The sequence below is a fragment of the Melanerpes formicivorus genome, unplaced genomic scaffold, assembly GCF_026170545.1.
Source record: "Melanerpes formicivorus ecotype bairdi unplaced genomic scaffold, bMelFor1.0.p_v2 SCAF_65, whole genome shotgun sequence".
In the NCBI taxonomy this organism is placed as follows: domain Eukaryota; kingdom Metazoa; phylum Chordata; class Aves; order Piciformes; family Picidae; genus Melanerpes; species Melanerpes formicivorus.
Genome location: NW_027142417.1, coordinates 945,177 through 962,787, shown reverse-complemented (window position 1 = coordinate 962,787; position 17,611 = coordinate 945,177). Strand labels below are relative to the sequence as shown.

Genomic DNA, 17,611 nt, shown 5'->3' with positions numbered 1-17,611 from the left:
CATTGACACAGTCTGTTGCACATGGGAGAAAAGAAGTGTTACTATTCCTACAAGAAATCCTGGTGTCACTTCCAAGTGTGTGGTGTAGTCCTGGAGGTGTCAGCTGCAAAATGTGTGGGCAAGACTTTGCTATCAGAAAGGGTTCCTTGAAAGTTCCTTAAACTGCCTATTTTGGAATCTATAAAGTAAGGGGGGAAAAATAAACTCGAAAGAGCCACAATGCAGCACCAGAAAGTAGTTCATGAAATAGGGTCCACACCAGTAAATCTCCCTAGAAACCACTCCATTACTGAATCCTCTACTCTCAATGCTGAAGAATGTGGAAAGTTTCTTCAAGGACAAAGTTCTCTGAGTTCATCCTGGCAGGCCTTCAACATCCAAACTGAGTGACAGTTTTTTATTAGGAAGAATCTTTACAGTGTACTTCTAGACAAAGAATGAGAAACTACAACGCCCCACAGCTAGTGGTATTTGACTTTTAAGAGGGGCAGATCTGATATGCTCCAACTTGGAGCCCAGGACACCTCACTCACCTTGGGAATTATTGCTCAAAACTTGTTTACACTTTTGTAAGCTGTATGGAAAATCAAAGAGACATCTAAGAATCAACCAACTCACTCAAGTGTCACACCACCTATGACAACTGCCAGTTGGGAACTACTCCACACAGTTGATCCCTGGAACAAAATGTTCCAGAAAGAGAGGAGCAATACATACCTTTGAATAGTTTTCTAAGTTATAAATAAATTAACAGCCTTTTAGTCACATGGCAGCTTGTTTATACAGATGCATTACTCTTTTCTTGCCATCATGTCTCTACTCCAGAATAAAAGGCAAATTTAAGGTGATGCTGTGCAAAGAACAGGCACAAATATAGTGTTTAAAAACCAAAACAACAGAACAACCCCTGCCTTGCTCCTTTCCAGCAAAGATGTTCCCAAATGAGAACAGAAATAAAGATGTTTATGAAGAACAATCCATAACAATTTAAGAAAGTGCCAGAATTTCTGTGGAGGATTCAGCCAAGTCCCACGTTGCTTCAGCATAACCCTGTCAGCATCCCAGTGAGAACTGAGATTTCAAGAGGACCAAAGATCCCCAAGGGTGAAGCTGTCCATATGTCTAAGTACAGAGCATTTGCACACAAGCCTTTTCCTCTGCTGTTCTTGAACACATGCCATGTAGACATCCAAAGCAAATCCAAATACATCACAGAACCACAAAACTTTAGCTTTCCACTATCAGAAAAGTCTGACTGTTTGTTTAAGGTTATAAATACATTTGAAAGCTTTAGGGTTTAAGTTGCTGCCTTTACTAAAATGGGAGTTCCACTGTGGATAAAACTAAATAATTCACCCTCCTTCCATCTAAGGCCTTATCCCAAGCAAGATTTCATTCCCAGAGATAAGCTGACATGAAATCTGTAACCATCCAGACAACAAAATACCAATGATACAGTATTTCAATAACTGAGTGCACTTCAGCATGTAACAGACAGAACACTCTTACACAGCAGCCAGCACAGAGCAAACCAGTTTCAGAATCCCAAGTAGTTCCTCTGCAAGTTCTTGATGTTACTACCCAGCAGTAGGGCCATGAGCAATGAGCCATCCTCGTTTGAGCTGCAAGATGTACATGTAACTGCAAGATGTAACCATGCCTTGGTGGTTAAAAGTCCAGTTTTAAAAAGAATTAACTAACTGCCCATGAACATAAAAACTATCAAAGCAAGTAGGAACTATCATGAAATAGACAATTAATTAGGAAGAACTCTTGGGAGTTTCTTCAGATCTTATTCAAGAAGTTAGCTACAACCCCTCCTGCTTGCATTCTTCCATGCACACACACAGAGGCATGCACACATAAATGAAGGGATGTGCATTCTATTTGCTATACCAAAGAGAGCACTACATGAGGCCAGGGCTCATCCATCTGTCAGTTGCTGAAGGTATCCTAAAATGCTTTTGGAAAAGGCAACTGACAACCCTGCCTCAGGGAACTGTTAAGCACATATGAAAGACAGAGCTATCAGTAGCAGCATCTTAAATCCACTGCATCACAACAAGTGCAGACACTGACTGCTCTATGCTGAAGTGTCTAGCAAGAAGTGGACAGCTGACTTAGCAAAATTATGTTCTGAAACTAAACCCTCTCAAAAATCAGTCTGGGCTTTGGGAAGTTTTCCAAAACTTAATTGTCAGAAGCATTTACTATCTTCATGAGTTGATTACACTGAACTGGAGATCCTAAATCTTCTTCTATAAATAAGCCATGGCTTTTCTTCTGCACTGCAAATGCAAATATTTCCTTGAGACTAAAGCTATTAGACACATCACAACCTCCCAACAGGGTGTTATATTACCCAGACCTTGCATGAATGCATAGAGAAAGACCAGAGGTTCTTTATATTATGGAAAAGACTGAGGCAGCAGAAATTGCACTCTTACAAATCTGACAAAACGTTCCTCGAGGAAGCAGAAATCTGCACTGGTTTAAGAACACAGCACAGCAAACCCCCAAATTTTAGTCAATTTTTGAGTCTTTGTAGAAACCAAAAGAAAGTTGCAAGACACAGGAGATAGACTTACAAGGGTGCTGATGGCAGAGAGCTTACCAGAACAAAGGGAAAGGCAGTGGAGCCACGTGTTTAGGTAATTCCTACGATTTATTACTTACCGTATCCCATATCTGAAGCTTTATCTGTTTGCCATCAATAGTGATCATTCGAGCCCCAAATTCAACACCTGAAGGGGGTTCACAGAAGATGATGTTATTAGCATGCATCAGAAAGAAGAATGCCAAGTCCTATGAAAACAAGAACTAAATTTGTTAGCACGCTGTTTGTCAGAAGCGCTCTTTCACAAGCTGCTTTCCATTTTCCAGCTGCTTGAAAGAGCTGGAAACTTCTCCCCAAGAGCACTGTTACTCTGAAGTGCTTTAAAAATGCATTAATGAGAGAAGTGTCAAAGAGCTATTTCCTACAAAGTTTTCCAAAGGATTTAGTAGCTCTAGATCAGAGGGAGGAAAACACGCCCCTCGGAATGCAAACAGGAAATGCACGAGTCACAGCTACTTTAACACTCCACAAATGACAGACTGCTGAAGCCAGCCTGGAAATCAAACCTGCAATTCCTTATCAATAACATATTCTGTTAAGAGGGAATACATATGGCACCTTCCACAAGCTACATTTGATTTCTCTGCTCATTAAAACTCATCTGCCTTGATGCTTCTACAATTTGAGCTGGTTAAAGATCAAAATGTAACAACCAAGGGGAAAAAAAAAACCTTTGTGTTTCAAATAAACAAAGGGAAATTCTTCTGTGGAAAAATTCAGCCCTTTATGATGGCCTTTAAAGCAATTTTAAGACTATTAAGAATAAATTGAGGCCATTACTACAGTAGTTAAAGTTTGACAAATGTCTAGAGATAGTGAACATGTTTAAAGACTATCAAGTTTCCATTAATCTATGCTTCATAGATCCATTACTTCAGAGAGGGGAAAAAAAAAGGCTCTGGTAGCTTAAGTTCTGTCTAAAATGTATCTAGATGTGGACTGAAGTCTTCTAATTAAGCAGCTCTGATTTGAAGCATTGCAAACCTCTCTTTACAGGCTTGCTTGGAATATTTTTTGGGCAGTGTTGCTTTCTGCAGGATTACTTTTAGGGAAGGGGGCAGGGAAGAACCACTCTCCTCTCCCACAGGATATTGGGGCCAAACACAAACCCGGGGCCAAAGCACATTCTCCTCTAACATCCCAATAACCTGCAGTAACTGTATGCAGACAAACTGAAGAATAGGGGAGGGGGAGCAGAAAGGAGGCAGCAGAATGACAATGCTGCCTCTGAAGCTGATTGCAAAGCCAGGCAAGGTCCTTAGACTATTTCAAGTGTTAGCACTGCAGGCACTACTTGATCTGAAAATGCAGATATAGAGAGCTGCTGATTTAAATCCAGCAATCATCCTAAACCTCACAGAAAATTATTAAGAGGATAGTTATCCTGTTCCATCAAAACATCTGCTGAAAGTTCTGAATCTGAACCACCACGCAGTCTGATCTTTGCTCTCTTAAAGGTGGTTTACAGTAAGGGCATGTCCTAAAGGAATGGGCAAACCAAACAGAATGTTTACAGTGGATTTTGTCACCCATACCTACCCACAAATATTGGGGTGGCAGTTGGGATTTTGTGGGGTTTTTTTTCCATTGTTGTTGGTGTTTGCATTTTTGGGGTGTGTTGAGGTTTGGTTCTTTACCCTAAGTGCATCACACAGCTTCTCCCCCTCTCCTTCATTTCTCTCTAATGACTGACACTTCAGTTACCAAGTGAAAGTGGAGATAGTTGCACTGCAAATTCTGTTAGAGTACACTATTATATAGCTCTGAATGCAACTCAAAGACAGAAAAATACCTGCTTCTATGTATTCTATTTCCACCCCCCTTGTTAAAAGTTCCTCTCTGAATTTCTTAAGCCACAGAGACAACACTTTAGGCTAGCTATACGAAAATTTGGGGCTGAATTTTGCACAGCTCTAGATGAAATGTCTTTTTTCCATGTGCCTGATTTCAGTTTCCCTTCTCCTCTCTCAAGCTGCTCACAGCAGGAACAGAATCTGCCCTCCCACAGGCTAAAATCAGTGTATTAAACTGAAAATACTTAGACCAAACCTTCTTATATGTTCTCATATGTTCCAGTACATGCAGTGCATTGGGGTAACATCAGCCTACCTCATCTAGCTCTGCATGGGCATTCATATGACTCTGAATCCATGTTCTTTATTTATCCCTGTCTTTCCAAATCTGTTTGGGTAATTGGGACAACCACTCTCCTGGCTAAAACACACACAAATGTCCCTTCATCCCCTTTCCAAGTAGCTTCCCATGCTCCATTCCTACAGCCCACATTATGTTGCTATCTCGGTCTACCTCCTCATCCCACTAGCTTCAATTTCTGCTCCCAGATTTCAGCCAGCTATGTGCCAAGCACAGAACTGGCACTGCAACCACCCTGCTGAGGTGAAGCTGTTTCCCACAGCCTATCAGTCTGCTGATATGACAGGGCTGCCAAAGGCATAAGTGATATATAAGGTGTCATATATTTGGCAGGCCTAAATAAGAGAAGATGACAATAACTCATGCCTCCCTAAAGAACTCAGGCTCTTTATTCAGCTAGCCTATCTCCTGCCAAGCCCTCAGAAATATCTGAAAATTGATGTTAGCCTAAGAATTTGAATTATCTTAGCCACACACATGGTGTGGGGAGACAGTCAAGAAAGGGAAAAGCCATAACCAAGCCACCCAAAAGTTCTGTTAAATGAATATTTGTTTATATTTCAATGCTCACAAACACAAGAGGCTCACCTATTCCAGGGCACAAACTAAAACTAGAGACTAGAGCTACATTTTGGGCAGGGCTCATCATGTTTAGAGCTGATGAGTTCCCTGAAATAACATCAAGAAGAAGTTTAAAGGTTCTGCAACCTTAGCAGAGACTACCATCTGTTGTGCTGAATAGTGAAGCTGAGCTGAAGACCAAGTTTGCCCCCAGAAAAATTTATTCCCACACTACTCCCTAGATTGTGTGTGGAAGGTTTGCACCATTTACTGTAGCTCAGAGGCAATCTGAGGCCCTGCTCCAGCAGGTCCACATCTCTCCTGTGTTGAGGTCTCAGCAGAGTTGGCCTCAGCACTGTAGGTGGGGTCTCAGCAGAGTGGAGCAGAATCCCCTCCCTGTCCCTGCTGCCCACACTGCTGGAGATCAGCCCAGGACACAGCTGGGAGCACATGGTGCTGGCTCATGTCCCACTTTTCAACCACCAGCACCCCCAAGTCCTTCTCCACAGGGCTGCCCCCCAGCCCTTCACACCCCAGTCTGTACTGATACCAAGAGAAACGTCTCTTCTATTTTCTGAGGAGGCAACTGAGATACTAGAGCTAAGAATTTTGTTTCAGAATTGTACTTCCCTAGTTAGAAAAAAGGCCTCCACCTGTCTTTGTTAGCTAAAGGATGACCTCACCAGCTGAGGTTTCACTGCTAGTTAGTACAGCACAAGTCTTACATTACAACAGCAAACACTCACAGATGTATGCTGAGGAACCCCAACAGCACAGTGTGGGGGCAGAAGCGACCTACCAATAGTGAGATCATGGACTGGTTGAAACCGCTTGTCTGTGAACTGTAACAATAAACATGATTTCCCAACACCTGAAAAAGAAAGAGAAAAGAAAGACTTCTTCAGCACTTTTTGGAAACTATTTGTTTAGAAATAACTGCAAGTCAGCAGTACATTGGTTAAAATTCATTACTAGAACTTGATTTTCCCTACTTTGCAGCATACACAGCTTTTGGGTAACAGAACAGCTTTTGAAGTTCCAGAAGCACTTTAGGCAAAGGAATGTTCAAAAATTAAACAAGTGACATTAAATTCTTCATTTTGAGCAACACTTCTACCTTAAAAATTAAGCAGAAAAAAGAATGCTTCCTAACAGACTTTCAAGGTATCATTGTATAGCCTTTCTCCACAGCAGCCACAGGCCTCGCTGCTTCTCACAACTCTACAACTCCTTCAGGACCTTCAGCTTTCTTCCAAGCTAAGGAGATCCTCAGCAGCACCTTGGCTCCACCCTATCTCCCCATTTCTCAGCTCACCTAACAGCAATATCTATATGGCTGCTTACAGCCACAAGGTGCTACTGCCCACTGGTTCCCAGGAGGCCCAAAAACAGTCCAGGAAGATCTGGCAACAGCTGAGTTCACAGTACAGCCAGACAACACAAAGATTGTTTCCCTCAGATATTCTGCTTTCCAGCTCAAATGTTAACTGCTTCACACTGCATGGATACTGGTCAGCAAAGGGGCAATTTTTTCCTCTGTGTGAATGCACAGCAAAGCAAAAGTAGGACAGGGACAGAAGCATTCAAACTATCTAGGTTTGGAGACAAAATACTTTTTGGAGTTAATTTTACCTTGTTGTTTTACTTAGAGCAGTCATTCCTCCTGATCTGCTCAGTCAAATTTCATATTCTCAGCTTCTTACAACTTGACAGTCATCTATTTGGGTTACATGTATTTAAACCCTGAACTATTACCACATAACACACAGTCCTGTAGCATCCAAGCTCCTGCTGTACTTTGCTTTATCTGTCCAGCAAGATAAGGCTATTTTAGCCACGCAGTGGAGGTCAGCAACAGCTGATCAGAAAGTGACACATCTGATAACAAAAGACAGCAAACAAAGGACTAAGGAAAAGCAGCACACAGCAAGACAGACACAGAGATTTGTGTAGAGTGGCACTCATCTTTCTGCAGCTAAAATCAAAGGGTTTTAGTGGTTTCATGAGGAAATAAATCTAACACAATTGTAACTACTTTGGTGTTAAAAAGTTAGGATCAGTAGCCAGTTTCAGTCAAATCCAGCAGAAATAGGAGACTTGCATTCAGCTTTGTCACAAAACAAGTTGTGATGAATTGATGACACTTGGGGATTAATGTCCCAAGAGATGCAGCAGTTCCAGCAGCCTAAGGCAGTTGTTGGTGCTGCTATCCCTGCTCGCTTCTCTACAGCAGGTTCGTGACCCTTATCTCCATATGGCTTAGCCAAGTTCTGAAGACATTTCAGCTGTCTGCTGGGTTAGCACACTAATCTGACCAGAAGAGTGACAAAGCAAACAGAAATGGCTCAATGCAGGGGCAGAGAAGCATGATAGTTCAAATGAGGGAAGAGAAATGCAGCAGCCAGCAGATCAACAGTGTTGAGAGGCATGGAACTACAGCCCACAGCAAAGTTTGCAGCACTGACCTTAACAGACCTCTCTTCTGTTGCTCTCTGGCTTGTAAGAGAAAGCTGCCAGAACACAAGCAGCTTGGAAGCAGGTATAGATTTTGCCCAACTGAATTAGTAGGGAGAAGTGGATGAGGAAAGGGGAAAAATGCTGGAGGTAAGAAAGAAATAGGGCAAAGGACAGGCAGAATACTAGAGCTGTAAGGGCAGAGAACTCTTTTAGATCACCAATGAAATACAGCTGCCCCATCATAGAACATAGTCACCATTCCACTTACAAAAACCAACCTATAATCCACACCAGGAACAGAATGTACAATGGCTTTTGTCCTTAACTTTACCAAGTTATTTCAGTAGCATCAGATAAAGCACAACCTTAAAATATCCAGTATTCCTGCACATATCTGAGGAACAGTAGAAAAATACTTCAAAATGCCATCCAAGTGACACTTGATCAGTACCCCAGCTCTAGCTCTCCAGTGGCAATCTGATATTTCTTCTTGTAAGGCTGATGTAAGCTTGGTTCAGGAGAACACACAAACACCAGCGTCAGCACAGTGGAGATGACAGACAAGCACAGACCCTTCCATGCAAGTTCTGCCTCAACTGGCACAAGATGACTGCATCTCTAGTTACTTGTGTAGCAGGTCTTTTAGGAGCAGACTAAGGGGTTCACACCCAGAAACAAAAGTAGTAACTGGTTTCTGTTTAATGCCACTCCTGCTGCTTCAGTCTTCCCAGAAAAAACCGTCTGGAAGTCCCTAAGTTTTGGACTGTTGTTGACTGAAAGAGGTTCAAAAAGTTGACCGAAAAAGATGTGCCAAAAGTTGCAGACAAAGATGCAGTGCTTGTTAGGTTTAGGTCATAAATATTTAAGAGTAATATTTGGTTTCAATTTGGGAGTTTTAAAATGCTGCAAGTTTGTAACAGGAAAGCTGTGATGAGAACAGCTTGTGGCCCATTTGCTCCCCGTGCCTGAGCAGCCTCCGCTGTCAGACGCAGCCAGGAACCCGTCCCAGGAAGAGCTCTGTAGGAGCTCCTGTGCAGTTTAACCACCTTGTGACATAAACAGATGCTGCAAATATCAATTAACAGTTGCACAGCAGCTAATTCCTGGCATACAGACAGTTTAAAGTAACTACACTGGTTAACTAACAGCAAAGTGGCTGTTTACCAGGTATCTCCTTCACTTAGCTCTGTGAATCTTACACCTGAAATGAGGCAGACACCCTGGGAGAAGCAGTTGAGCATGTCTGATGACACTCAATTGTATACAAAAGGGACAGATACAGTTATTTATTAACTCATTCTCCAGTTTACTGCCACAATTACTTTAATCTGGCTTCAGATAAGCCACCCCAGAGGAGAAAAAAAATGGTATCTAAAACAAAGCAATGAACTGAGCTTGGATACAATTTGTGAACAAAAGCTCTTGCTAAGAACAAATTAAAACACTGGATTATGTGCTCAGAGGGGAGCAGCATGCTGCTTTGCAAGTGCCTGTTCCCTTCTTCACTTCTTAGTACCCAAACAGGGATGGGATGTGGAATTTGCACTACCCTCCAGCTCTAAATTCCAAACCCAGCAGCGTGAGCTGATTCTCCGAATTCCTCTTGGTACTACTCAATGTCCCTGGGTGCAGTCAATGTCCTTAGACAAAGTGCTGCCAGAGCTTTGTGGTTGTCTACCTTGGCCCAGCCTTGTATCAATATTACTGCTCATTTCACTGCTCAGTAAGCCAGGAAAGCTCTAACCTCACCCTTCTCATTCTTAAGGTTACACTGTGAGCTAAACCAAGGAACAGATCCAGCATAGAGCTACACACCCAAAACATTGGTATGTGCATGAGGCCAGGGCCACAAAACACATAGGAAAGGGAAGGGTTGTCCTTTCCAGCAGCAGGCTGCACTCATGGCAATCAAAAACCCAGCTCTGGAACCATGGCAGCAGTGGTGATACAGCTGAGCCAGTTAAACAGCTTTTGCTAGGAGGAATGACTGGCTTCCTTCTCCCCTTCCAGCTCCTGTGACTCCCTGTGAACAGGGCAAACCAAGTTCAAAGTCAGAGATGCATGACATTCTACAGGAGAAAGACCTGCAGGCTTTTCTTACCACCAAACAAACTCAGTGCTCCTTTCACTGATGTTTGTCTTAGAAAGCTGATTTGGCTCAAATTTCAAATTCCTCAAAAAGTGTGGGGGCAGGGGGAGAGAGGGCTGAGATGATGTCCTTAACTGTTCACATAACCACCACTGTGGCCCAAGAAAGGTGACAGAGGAAAAGAACCACAGCATTAGTCATCCCAACTTGGGTATCAATGCTGAATCCTGCAGATGAATGTCTAGAGTGAATCTGCTAGCTGCCTCTGAGGAGTAGACTCACTCCTTCCCACACAGCTCTATCTCCTCACTCAAAATGGCTCTCACACTTTGCTGACTGCACATACAATTGATTTGGTTTTGTTTTCCAAATCACCTTTGTGAGCTGAACTGGCTCCCTGAAGGATCAGGTAAGCACTGATGCTGACAGCTAAGAAGCAGAAGTTCCCAGCTGAGACAGGGAGTGGTACCAGGTCCATCCATTCTGGCAGCAGATTGGATTAACTCAGCCATCTCACACAATTGTGTTTTCCACATTATTGCTCCACAGGGCAGGGTGAAGGCCACCCGGAGAGATGAAGACCAACTCCCCCTTTGATATCTTGCTCTCACTGATTCTCCTGCATCCAGTTTCCTCCCTTGAAAGTACTCCAGACCTTGGAAAGTATTTCCCCAGCCAACTCAGCTGACTCAGCCACCAAGTAAAAAGTTAACCCCAAAAGCAGCTACTTTTCTACAGTGGGTTGATTCAGCTCACGTAGGCTATCAAAGTCGCCACAAGGTAAGGGGAGCAAGATCTCCTCCTTTCACATGTATTTAATCACATCATGCCCATGAAACCAAAGCCCCAATACCAACCCAGCTCAAACAAGTTTCCTTCTTTTCTCACCTCCCTGTAGAAAATAAACAAGCTACAGAGAGTCTCAAATAATAACAGCTTAAACCCCAGCTCAGACTTAAACCAGGTAAGCAGTACAAATGTCACAAGACATATACCTCTAACCCGGCTATGAGGTACTTCTAGGTCTTTCCAGTGGTGTGCACAGCTTCCAGGTGCTTCATGAGATCTTTTTTTATCATGGGCCACAGCTCATACCCTCTCTCCTTCCTTTCCACCCACATTAGCAGGGTGCAGTACTATCCCTTCACAGGCCTAAGCAGAATGAGACATGAACCTAAAGCAAAGATATTTTTAACCTCTCTTCAGGCAATTATCTGTTAGTCAAAACTTTGCCATCAAAAAGTTAAATTAATAGGAAGGACACACCACAAAGTTCCAAACTGCCATTTACAAAGCAAGTGGCCTTCACACACTAGTGCAAGAATGGGCAAGTGGGGAAGAAAAACAACCCCCAAAATCCTTTGTGCTGGCTTCAGATGCTTGGGGGAAGAAATGCCTTAAAAATGGCTCTTTAATTCTTTTCAGGATGATTCAGCTCCAACACTTTAAACAAATAAACATTGCTGTAAATTATTTACAGCAGTGCATCTGAAGCCAACGCTGTAAGTTTTCCTTTCTGCATAAAGATTAGTGCAGACCTACAAACTGAAAGGAGCTGCTCAGCTTTCTCACATTTTGCATGGCAAGACTCAACTGCAGGTTTTGAAAATAAAGGAACAAAAGTTATTTCCAAACAAAATGAAAAGAGACCTGAGTCTGTAGAAAATGTCTTTGTGTCCTGGATGATCACCAGACTAAGAAAAGTGCCAGGCTTTCATAGTACAATGGTTTTAGTCAAGGTTGAAGGGTGGAATGGTGTTTTGGTTGGGTTGTTTTGGGGAGTGGGGATGGTGAAGGTTGGTTGGGTTTTTTTCCTTCCAAATTAAAGGTAAGAGCTAGTCCAAGGGTAACAGCAACAGTCTCATGAAACCATTTGTATGGGCATCTGCTTACAGTCTGTTAATTCTAGTTAACTTCTTCTAAGAGGCTAAGATAATGTCCTTATAAACACCTAATACACTTTTAGGGATGAAAGTGTAATTGGAAGGGCACTGAAGTGAGACACTACAAATCAGTACTCTGGTTTTCATTATGAACCAGTTCTCAAGCTACCACGAGATGTTAGCATCAGGTCTCGTGGGATGAAAACCTGTTTAGTTAAGAAACACTGTTACACAGCTCCAGAAAATGAGGGCAAGAGGCTATGATCATACCCACCACTAGCTAGGAACAGTTGCTGTGCCAGAACAAAGGGCAATGACACTGGAGAGATTTCACAAATAAGGCTGGAAAATAAAGCAAATTCAATTGCTTAATTTCAGCATTTGAGGATCTTCTAGACAAGTGAAATGGTTGACTAGACAGCTTGCTTTACTCTTGAGAGGGAGGAGAATTAGATCAGCAAGCAATTATGTTTTCTTTCATCATCTTCCTTTAATAACTTGGAGATCTTGTTGGTTTATAATCAGCAATTACCTGAAATTGAAAGTTCCTTATGCCAGAAGCTCTGAGAGTTGCTGAACTAACATACTTAAGAAAAATGGCAGACAGACCTGCTCATGGAAGATGCACTCATCACCCAGATGACACTGATGATCACAGAGACTTTTGATGGGACAACTGACAAAACCTGGTATTTCAAGCATAGAATCATTAAGGTTGGAAAAGACCTCCAAGATCAAGTCCAGCTGTTAACCTAGTACTAAACCACATCTGCCAGCACCACATCTACAAGTTTTGAACAGTTCCAGTGATGGGGACTCCACCAGTTTGCTGGGCAGTCTGTTTTGGGGCTTAACCACTCTATCTGTGAAGAAATTGTTCCTTATGTCCAACCTAAACCTCCCCTGGCACAATTTGAGGCCATTTCCTCTCATCCTGTCACGTTTTGCTTGGGAGAAGAGACCAATCCCCACCTGGCTCCAACCTCCTTTCAGAAGGTTTTATAGAGTGAGGTCTCCCCTGAATCTCCTTTTTTTCCAGGCTGAACAACCCCAGTTCCCTCAACTGCTCCTCAAAAGACTTAGGCTCTAGACACTTCACCAGCTTTGTTGCCCTTCTTTGGAAGTGCTCCAGCACCTCAAGGTATACTGAGGTTCAGTAGCATTCTCTGGTGGAACCTAATAAACATATTCTAATATAAGGAAATGCAGTTAAATGCATATTCAGTACTCTTGAAAAAGCTAAATAAAACATTTCCAGCTCAGCTCTTGTCTTCACAGAAATCTCATGTTTCCTTCCCAGTTTATTACCATGTGGTACTCTGCTGGTAACAGAAATACTGAAGCAGAAAAGACAACCATAAAGAAAGACTTGTAAGAAAGGAGTGACAGACTGTCAGTCACTCACTGCAAAAACAGGTAAGGCTTATGTGCTAAGTGCTCACCCTAACTCTAATCAAAGTCCATCCCAACTTCACGTGGTGGGCAAAAGCAGATGTGTAGATAAGAGTGGATGAACACAGCAACTTCTACCAGCTATGAAAATGACACAAACACTACCCATCACCAAAGCAAAGGTCTCAGAAGCACAGCCCTGAGCAGAACATACCACAAATGCTTCTCACGGGGCAGCTGCAAAACTCCTGGAATGTTTTGGAAATATCTAACTCAAAAGGCTTTTCCTGGTTAGCTCTCACAGCTGTCAGGATTCCATAACATTTGTATTTTTCTCTTAAAGATACCAGCTCCTTGAAATTTCACAGCTACTGTCCAGCTGCTGGAGTAGCAGGACAGATACTCCATTTCAGGTTTCTCCCACAACAGCAAGTGACCTACATCTTGAAACAGTTTCAACTCCACAGGAAACACCTTTTACTTTCAAAATAAATAAAATGTAACAACCAGAGGAGAATCAACCCCTTGTTCAGAAAGCTACTGTGCCCCAAGCACCAGGGAAATAAAGTCACTGAACATCAGTGGCCAACGAAGCAAGCAACAGAAGGGGACAAGAGCTGTGGAGCAAAAGGCAGTCTTGCACAGCCAGTTTCCCTGGCTGTCATATTAAGAGACTGAGATCACACTGAATTTCCTGTGTTTCAGTAAATGGAAGCATGTGGAATCACAAGTCAGGGAAGACACAAGCAGGTGTCCTGTGTAACTGCAGGGCTTTTTTGGCTGGTTTATGGCTCACATTGGGTTCACTTTGCTTGGTAGTGCTGAAAGGGAATAGGAGCTAAACCTTAACATCTGTCCTCAGCTGATGCTGTCTTACTTTTCTCCTACAGGTTGTTTACAACTAATTGCTGAGTCACCAGGCAGTTGACTCATTTCCAAAGACTCTAAATCAAGTCCCAGAGATCAATTTCTTGATCATTATGAAAATTATGCAGGCTGCAAGGCCACTGGGATGCCTTCACCGGTTGGAATGCTGGGGCACACCACCAATGGAACTGGACAGGACAGTCTCAATCCACTCTTGATGTTCAACAGTAGAGCTGTGAGATCAACTGCCTTAGTCTGAGGAACAGCAGAGACACCTAAACCATTGCAGTCATTTTGGCAACAGACAACTGTGCACAGCATTAATTGGCTCTTCAGTACGAGCTGTACTGGAGTACTTAAAAGGCTCACAGGAGATCTAAATAAAAGCAAAACCAACTTACCACTACTGGCATACTTAATTCACTTCAACAATGATGGCTGCAGTAGTTTTAATTAGCTTCCTGTGGCAACTCTTGAGTAAAAGCCACAGGAATTAAAAACAAACAAATACAACAACAACAACAAAAACCCCCACCCTGACAACAACAAACCCAAACCAAAACACCAAACAACTAACCCAAAACTTGTGACCTGTTTTACTGTCTGTTTCCTTTATCTCACTGTTCCCACATCTGGCTCTTAAGCAGCTGATACAACTTCAGGAGTGACCTGCCCAGGGAGGTGGTGGAGTCACCATCACTGGAGGTGTTTAGGAAGAAATTGGATGGGGTGCTTGGTGCTGTGGTTTAGTTGATCAGATGGTGTTGGGTGATAGGTTGGACTCAATGATCTCCAAGGTCTTTTCCAACCTGGTTAATTCTATTCTATTCTGCATCCATTCTCAAACTCACGTTTCAAGCAACCAAAGTGAGAAAGTGCAGCACAGGCCATTGCACCAAGGATATTTCATTGTAAACAATTAATCAGTGTACAATCAACGTGCCCAAGCAGTTCTTTGCTGCTCTCTCTACCACTTCAGTGATCACTTTTTTGAGAGCAGCACCAGAACTGGCCACCTGTTCTGAAGCACTATCCCTCTGAATCCTGCACTACCATTTTGCATCACCCTGGGCAGACAAATCTCTTCTTGATTCCTCTGACTCTGCTCAGGTGGGTCTTCTCTCCTCTGGTTTAAGGAGCTGTCACTCACCTAAATGCTCAAGAAAAATAAGTTTTCACTTATCTACAGCCTAACTCTTCCACATTACAGCTGTGCTATACTCCTCAAGACTCATTTGTACTACAGCTGCTACTGCAGCAGCCTAAAATAAAAAAAGCTTCCAGAATTTAAATGTAGGTTTTAAAAAAGACAAAAATTACAGAGTAGTTGCATTCAGGGTATTGAAGAACCTCATGTGTCATGCAGCTGCAATGTATAATTATACTCTAGCAACAGACTATTTGGTTCCTAGGTATGAAATACAATTATGCAAGTACCCTCACAATAACACGTGAACTGACAGCAGAGTCATCAAACCCATTAAAGGAGACATTTATTCAGGTATGAGGAAGACAACAAGATGCACAACACACAGACAAGAGAGACAACTATGTTAGCTACCTTGTCCTGACAACAGTTTGATGAAACTACTTAGATCCACACTAGACTGAGGGAGCAGAGAATATACTGGCAAAAGGGCTTCAAACAGCAATTCCTATCAGCATATGGTAAGGCCTGCAGCACTTGTGAGCATTATTACACGGCAGACAGTAACAAATAGAATGCACTAAAGTCCTTAAGACGTGGAAAGCAAATGGGTGAGGAAGGGAAGAGACTACAGAAGCAACTTGAGGCAGCTGGGAAAATAGTAGTCAAAAATGTTTAAAAGTCCCTTTAAACCAGAAAGAAAGAGCCAAGGCTTTTAATATTCCTTTGGCAGCACATCTCGACACAGTTTGCTAACAGCACTGCCAGCAAGGGCTGGAAAGGGCATCCTTGTGGGCTGAGATGAAGGTACCTCAGAGCAGCAGCCCATGCCACATCAGCGCTGCAGGAGGACAAGTGGCAGCTCCCCGGCCTCAGTGCTGCGGGGACGCAGAGCAGGGGCACTACCCAGGTACAAGTTCCGCTGCGACAGCACCTTCTTCCTCCCCCATCCCCCGCTCCGAATGCCGCAGCCCGGGGCGTGACACAGCCCGGACTGCCCCGCGGCCTGTCAGCCAAGGCCGGACTCGGCTGTCAGGCTCCCGGGCCTGCTGCTGGGCCCAAGCCGCGGGGCCCGGAGCTGTCGAGGCAGGCCAAGGCCCCGGGCGGGGCCCAGCGCAGAGGAGGAGGAGGAGGAAGGCGGGGGGAGCCGCCTCTTCGCGCAAAGCCACCACGTCGACGACGCCAGCACTGCGGAAATGGGAGCGGAGCGCCGGGCCCTGCTCCCCGCCCGCTGCCGGCGCGGCCTGGCCGCCTCGCCCCCGCCGCTTACCTGTGTCCCCGATGATGATGTACTTGAAGAGATACGCGTAGGCCATGGCCTCCCAGTTCTCGGCTCTGCGGTTCTGACTCGCTCCTTCGTGACGCGCCCGCTCTCCCCCCGCCCCCGCTGTCAGGGCTGGTGCTGCGGAGAGGTGCAAACGGTTAGCGGCCACCGGGCGGCGGCGGCCCGCTCCCGCCGGGCCCTTCCCCGGACACCGCTCTCTCGCTCCCTTCCTACCTCCGCCCCTGCGGAGCTCGCTCTGCTCGCTGCTCCCCTTCCCGAGGCAGCGGGGGAAGCGCTACGCGGCGGCGGGAAGAGCGGGCGGCGAGAACAATACCAGGCGCCGAGCGGCCCCGGAGCCTCCGGCAGCGTCACGCTCCGGCTCCGCCCCGACCCGGAAGTGCTGAGGTAGCGGCGGCGCGCGGCGCCTCCTCCCGCCCGCCACGGGGCGGGGACTCAGCGCCGGCCGCGCAGCGCGGTGGGTGCGGAGGGTAGGGGTCCTGGGACAGTAGATGGGCTTCAATGGGAAGGGGCCGGAGAGATTGTCTGGTTCCAGCCCCCGGCCGTGGGCAGGGACACCTCTCACTAGACCAAGTTGCTCGAAGGCTCATCCAGCCTGACCTTAAACACTTCCTGGGATGAGGTGTCCGGAACTTCCCTGGGCAACTTGTTCCAGTGTCTCACTACCCTCAGGGTAGAGAACTTCTTCCCATATGTCCAATCTAAATCTGCCCTGATCCAGTTTAAAACCGTTTGCCATTGTCCTATCACCACAGGCCCTTTTAAAGAGCCCTCTTCCAGCTTTTCCTGCAGCCCTGTCAGGTACTGGACAGCTGCTCTAAGTTCACCCCGAAGCCCCAAGCTCTCCCAGCCTGTCCCCCTGTAAGGGAGGTGCTCCAGCTCTGATCATCTTTGTGCTGTCTCTGGACTCTCTCCAACAGGTCATGCAGGGCTTCAGCAAGCACTGTGGTCTGGAGTGGTGTTTTAATGTCACTTTGGTGGGAGGATTAACTGACAATACCCTCCAGAGGTGCCAGGCTGAGTACTGTCAAAGAGGGTGTCCCAGTGGTGGGCAGTGGTGGCCCCTGCCCTGCAGTCACCCGCATCTTGCCAGGAGAGGCTGGGGAAGGGAGGATGGAGGCAACCAGGCATGTGCTAGGCACCGCCGAGCTCCCGGTTGGCA

At 44.9% G+C, this 17,611-nt stretch overlaps 1 protein-coding gene across 2 annotated transcripts in view; it reads right to left on the bottom strand.

Annotated features, from left to right (window-relative positions):
• The window catches only part of RAB2A (RAB2A, member RAS oncogene family), a 34,810-nt gene extending 17,993 nt beyond the window's left edge, over positions 1–16,817 (bottom strand). Inside the window, exons 1-4 of one of the 2 annotated variants that reach the window (XM_068162453.1) lie at positions 16,666–16,817; positions 16,438–16,569; positions 6,132–6,203; positions 2,677–2,744 (exon numbers count right to left, since the gene is read on the bottom strand). In XM_068162453.1, the coding sequence (XP_068018554.1) occupies positions 2,677–2,744; positions 6,132–6,203; positions 16,438–16,483 (186 nt within the window). In that variant the 5' untranslated portion in view covers positions 16,484–16,569; positions 16,666–16,817. Of the gene's footprint in view, positions 1–2,676; positions 2,745–6,131; positions 6,204–16,437 lie in introns of both variants that reach the window. The other variant, XM_068162454.1, reaches the window with a different exon arrangement.
• Positions 16,818–17,611: the final 794 nt, after the last annotated feature.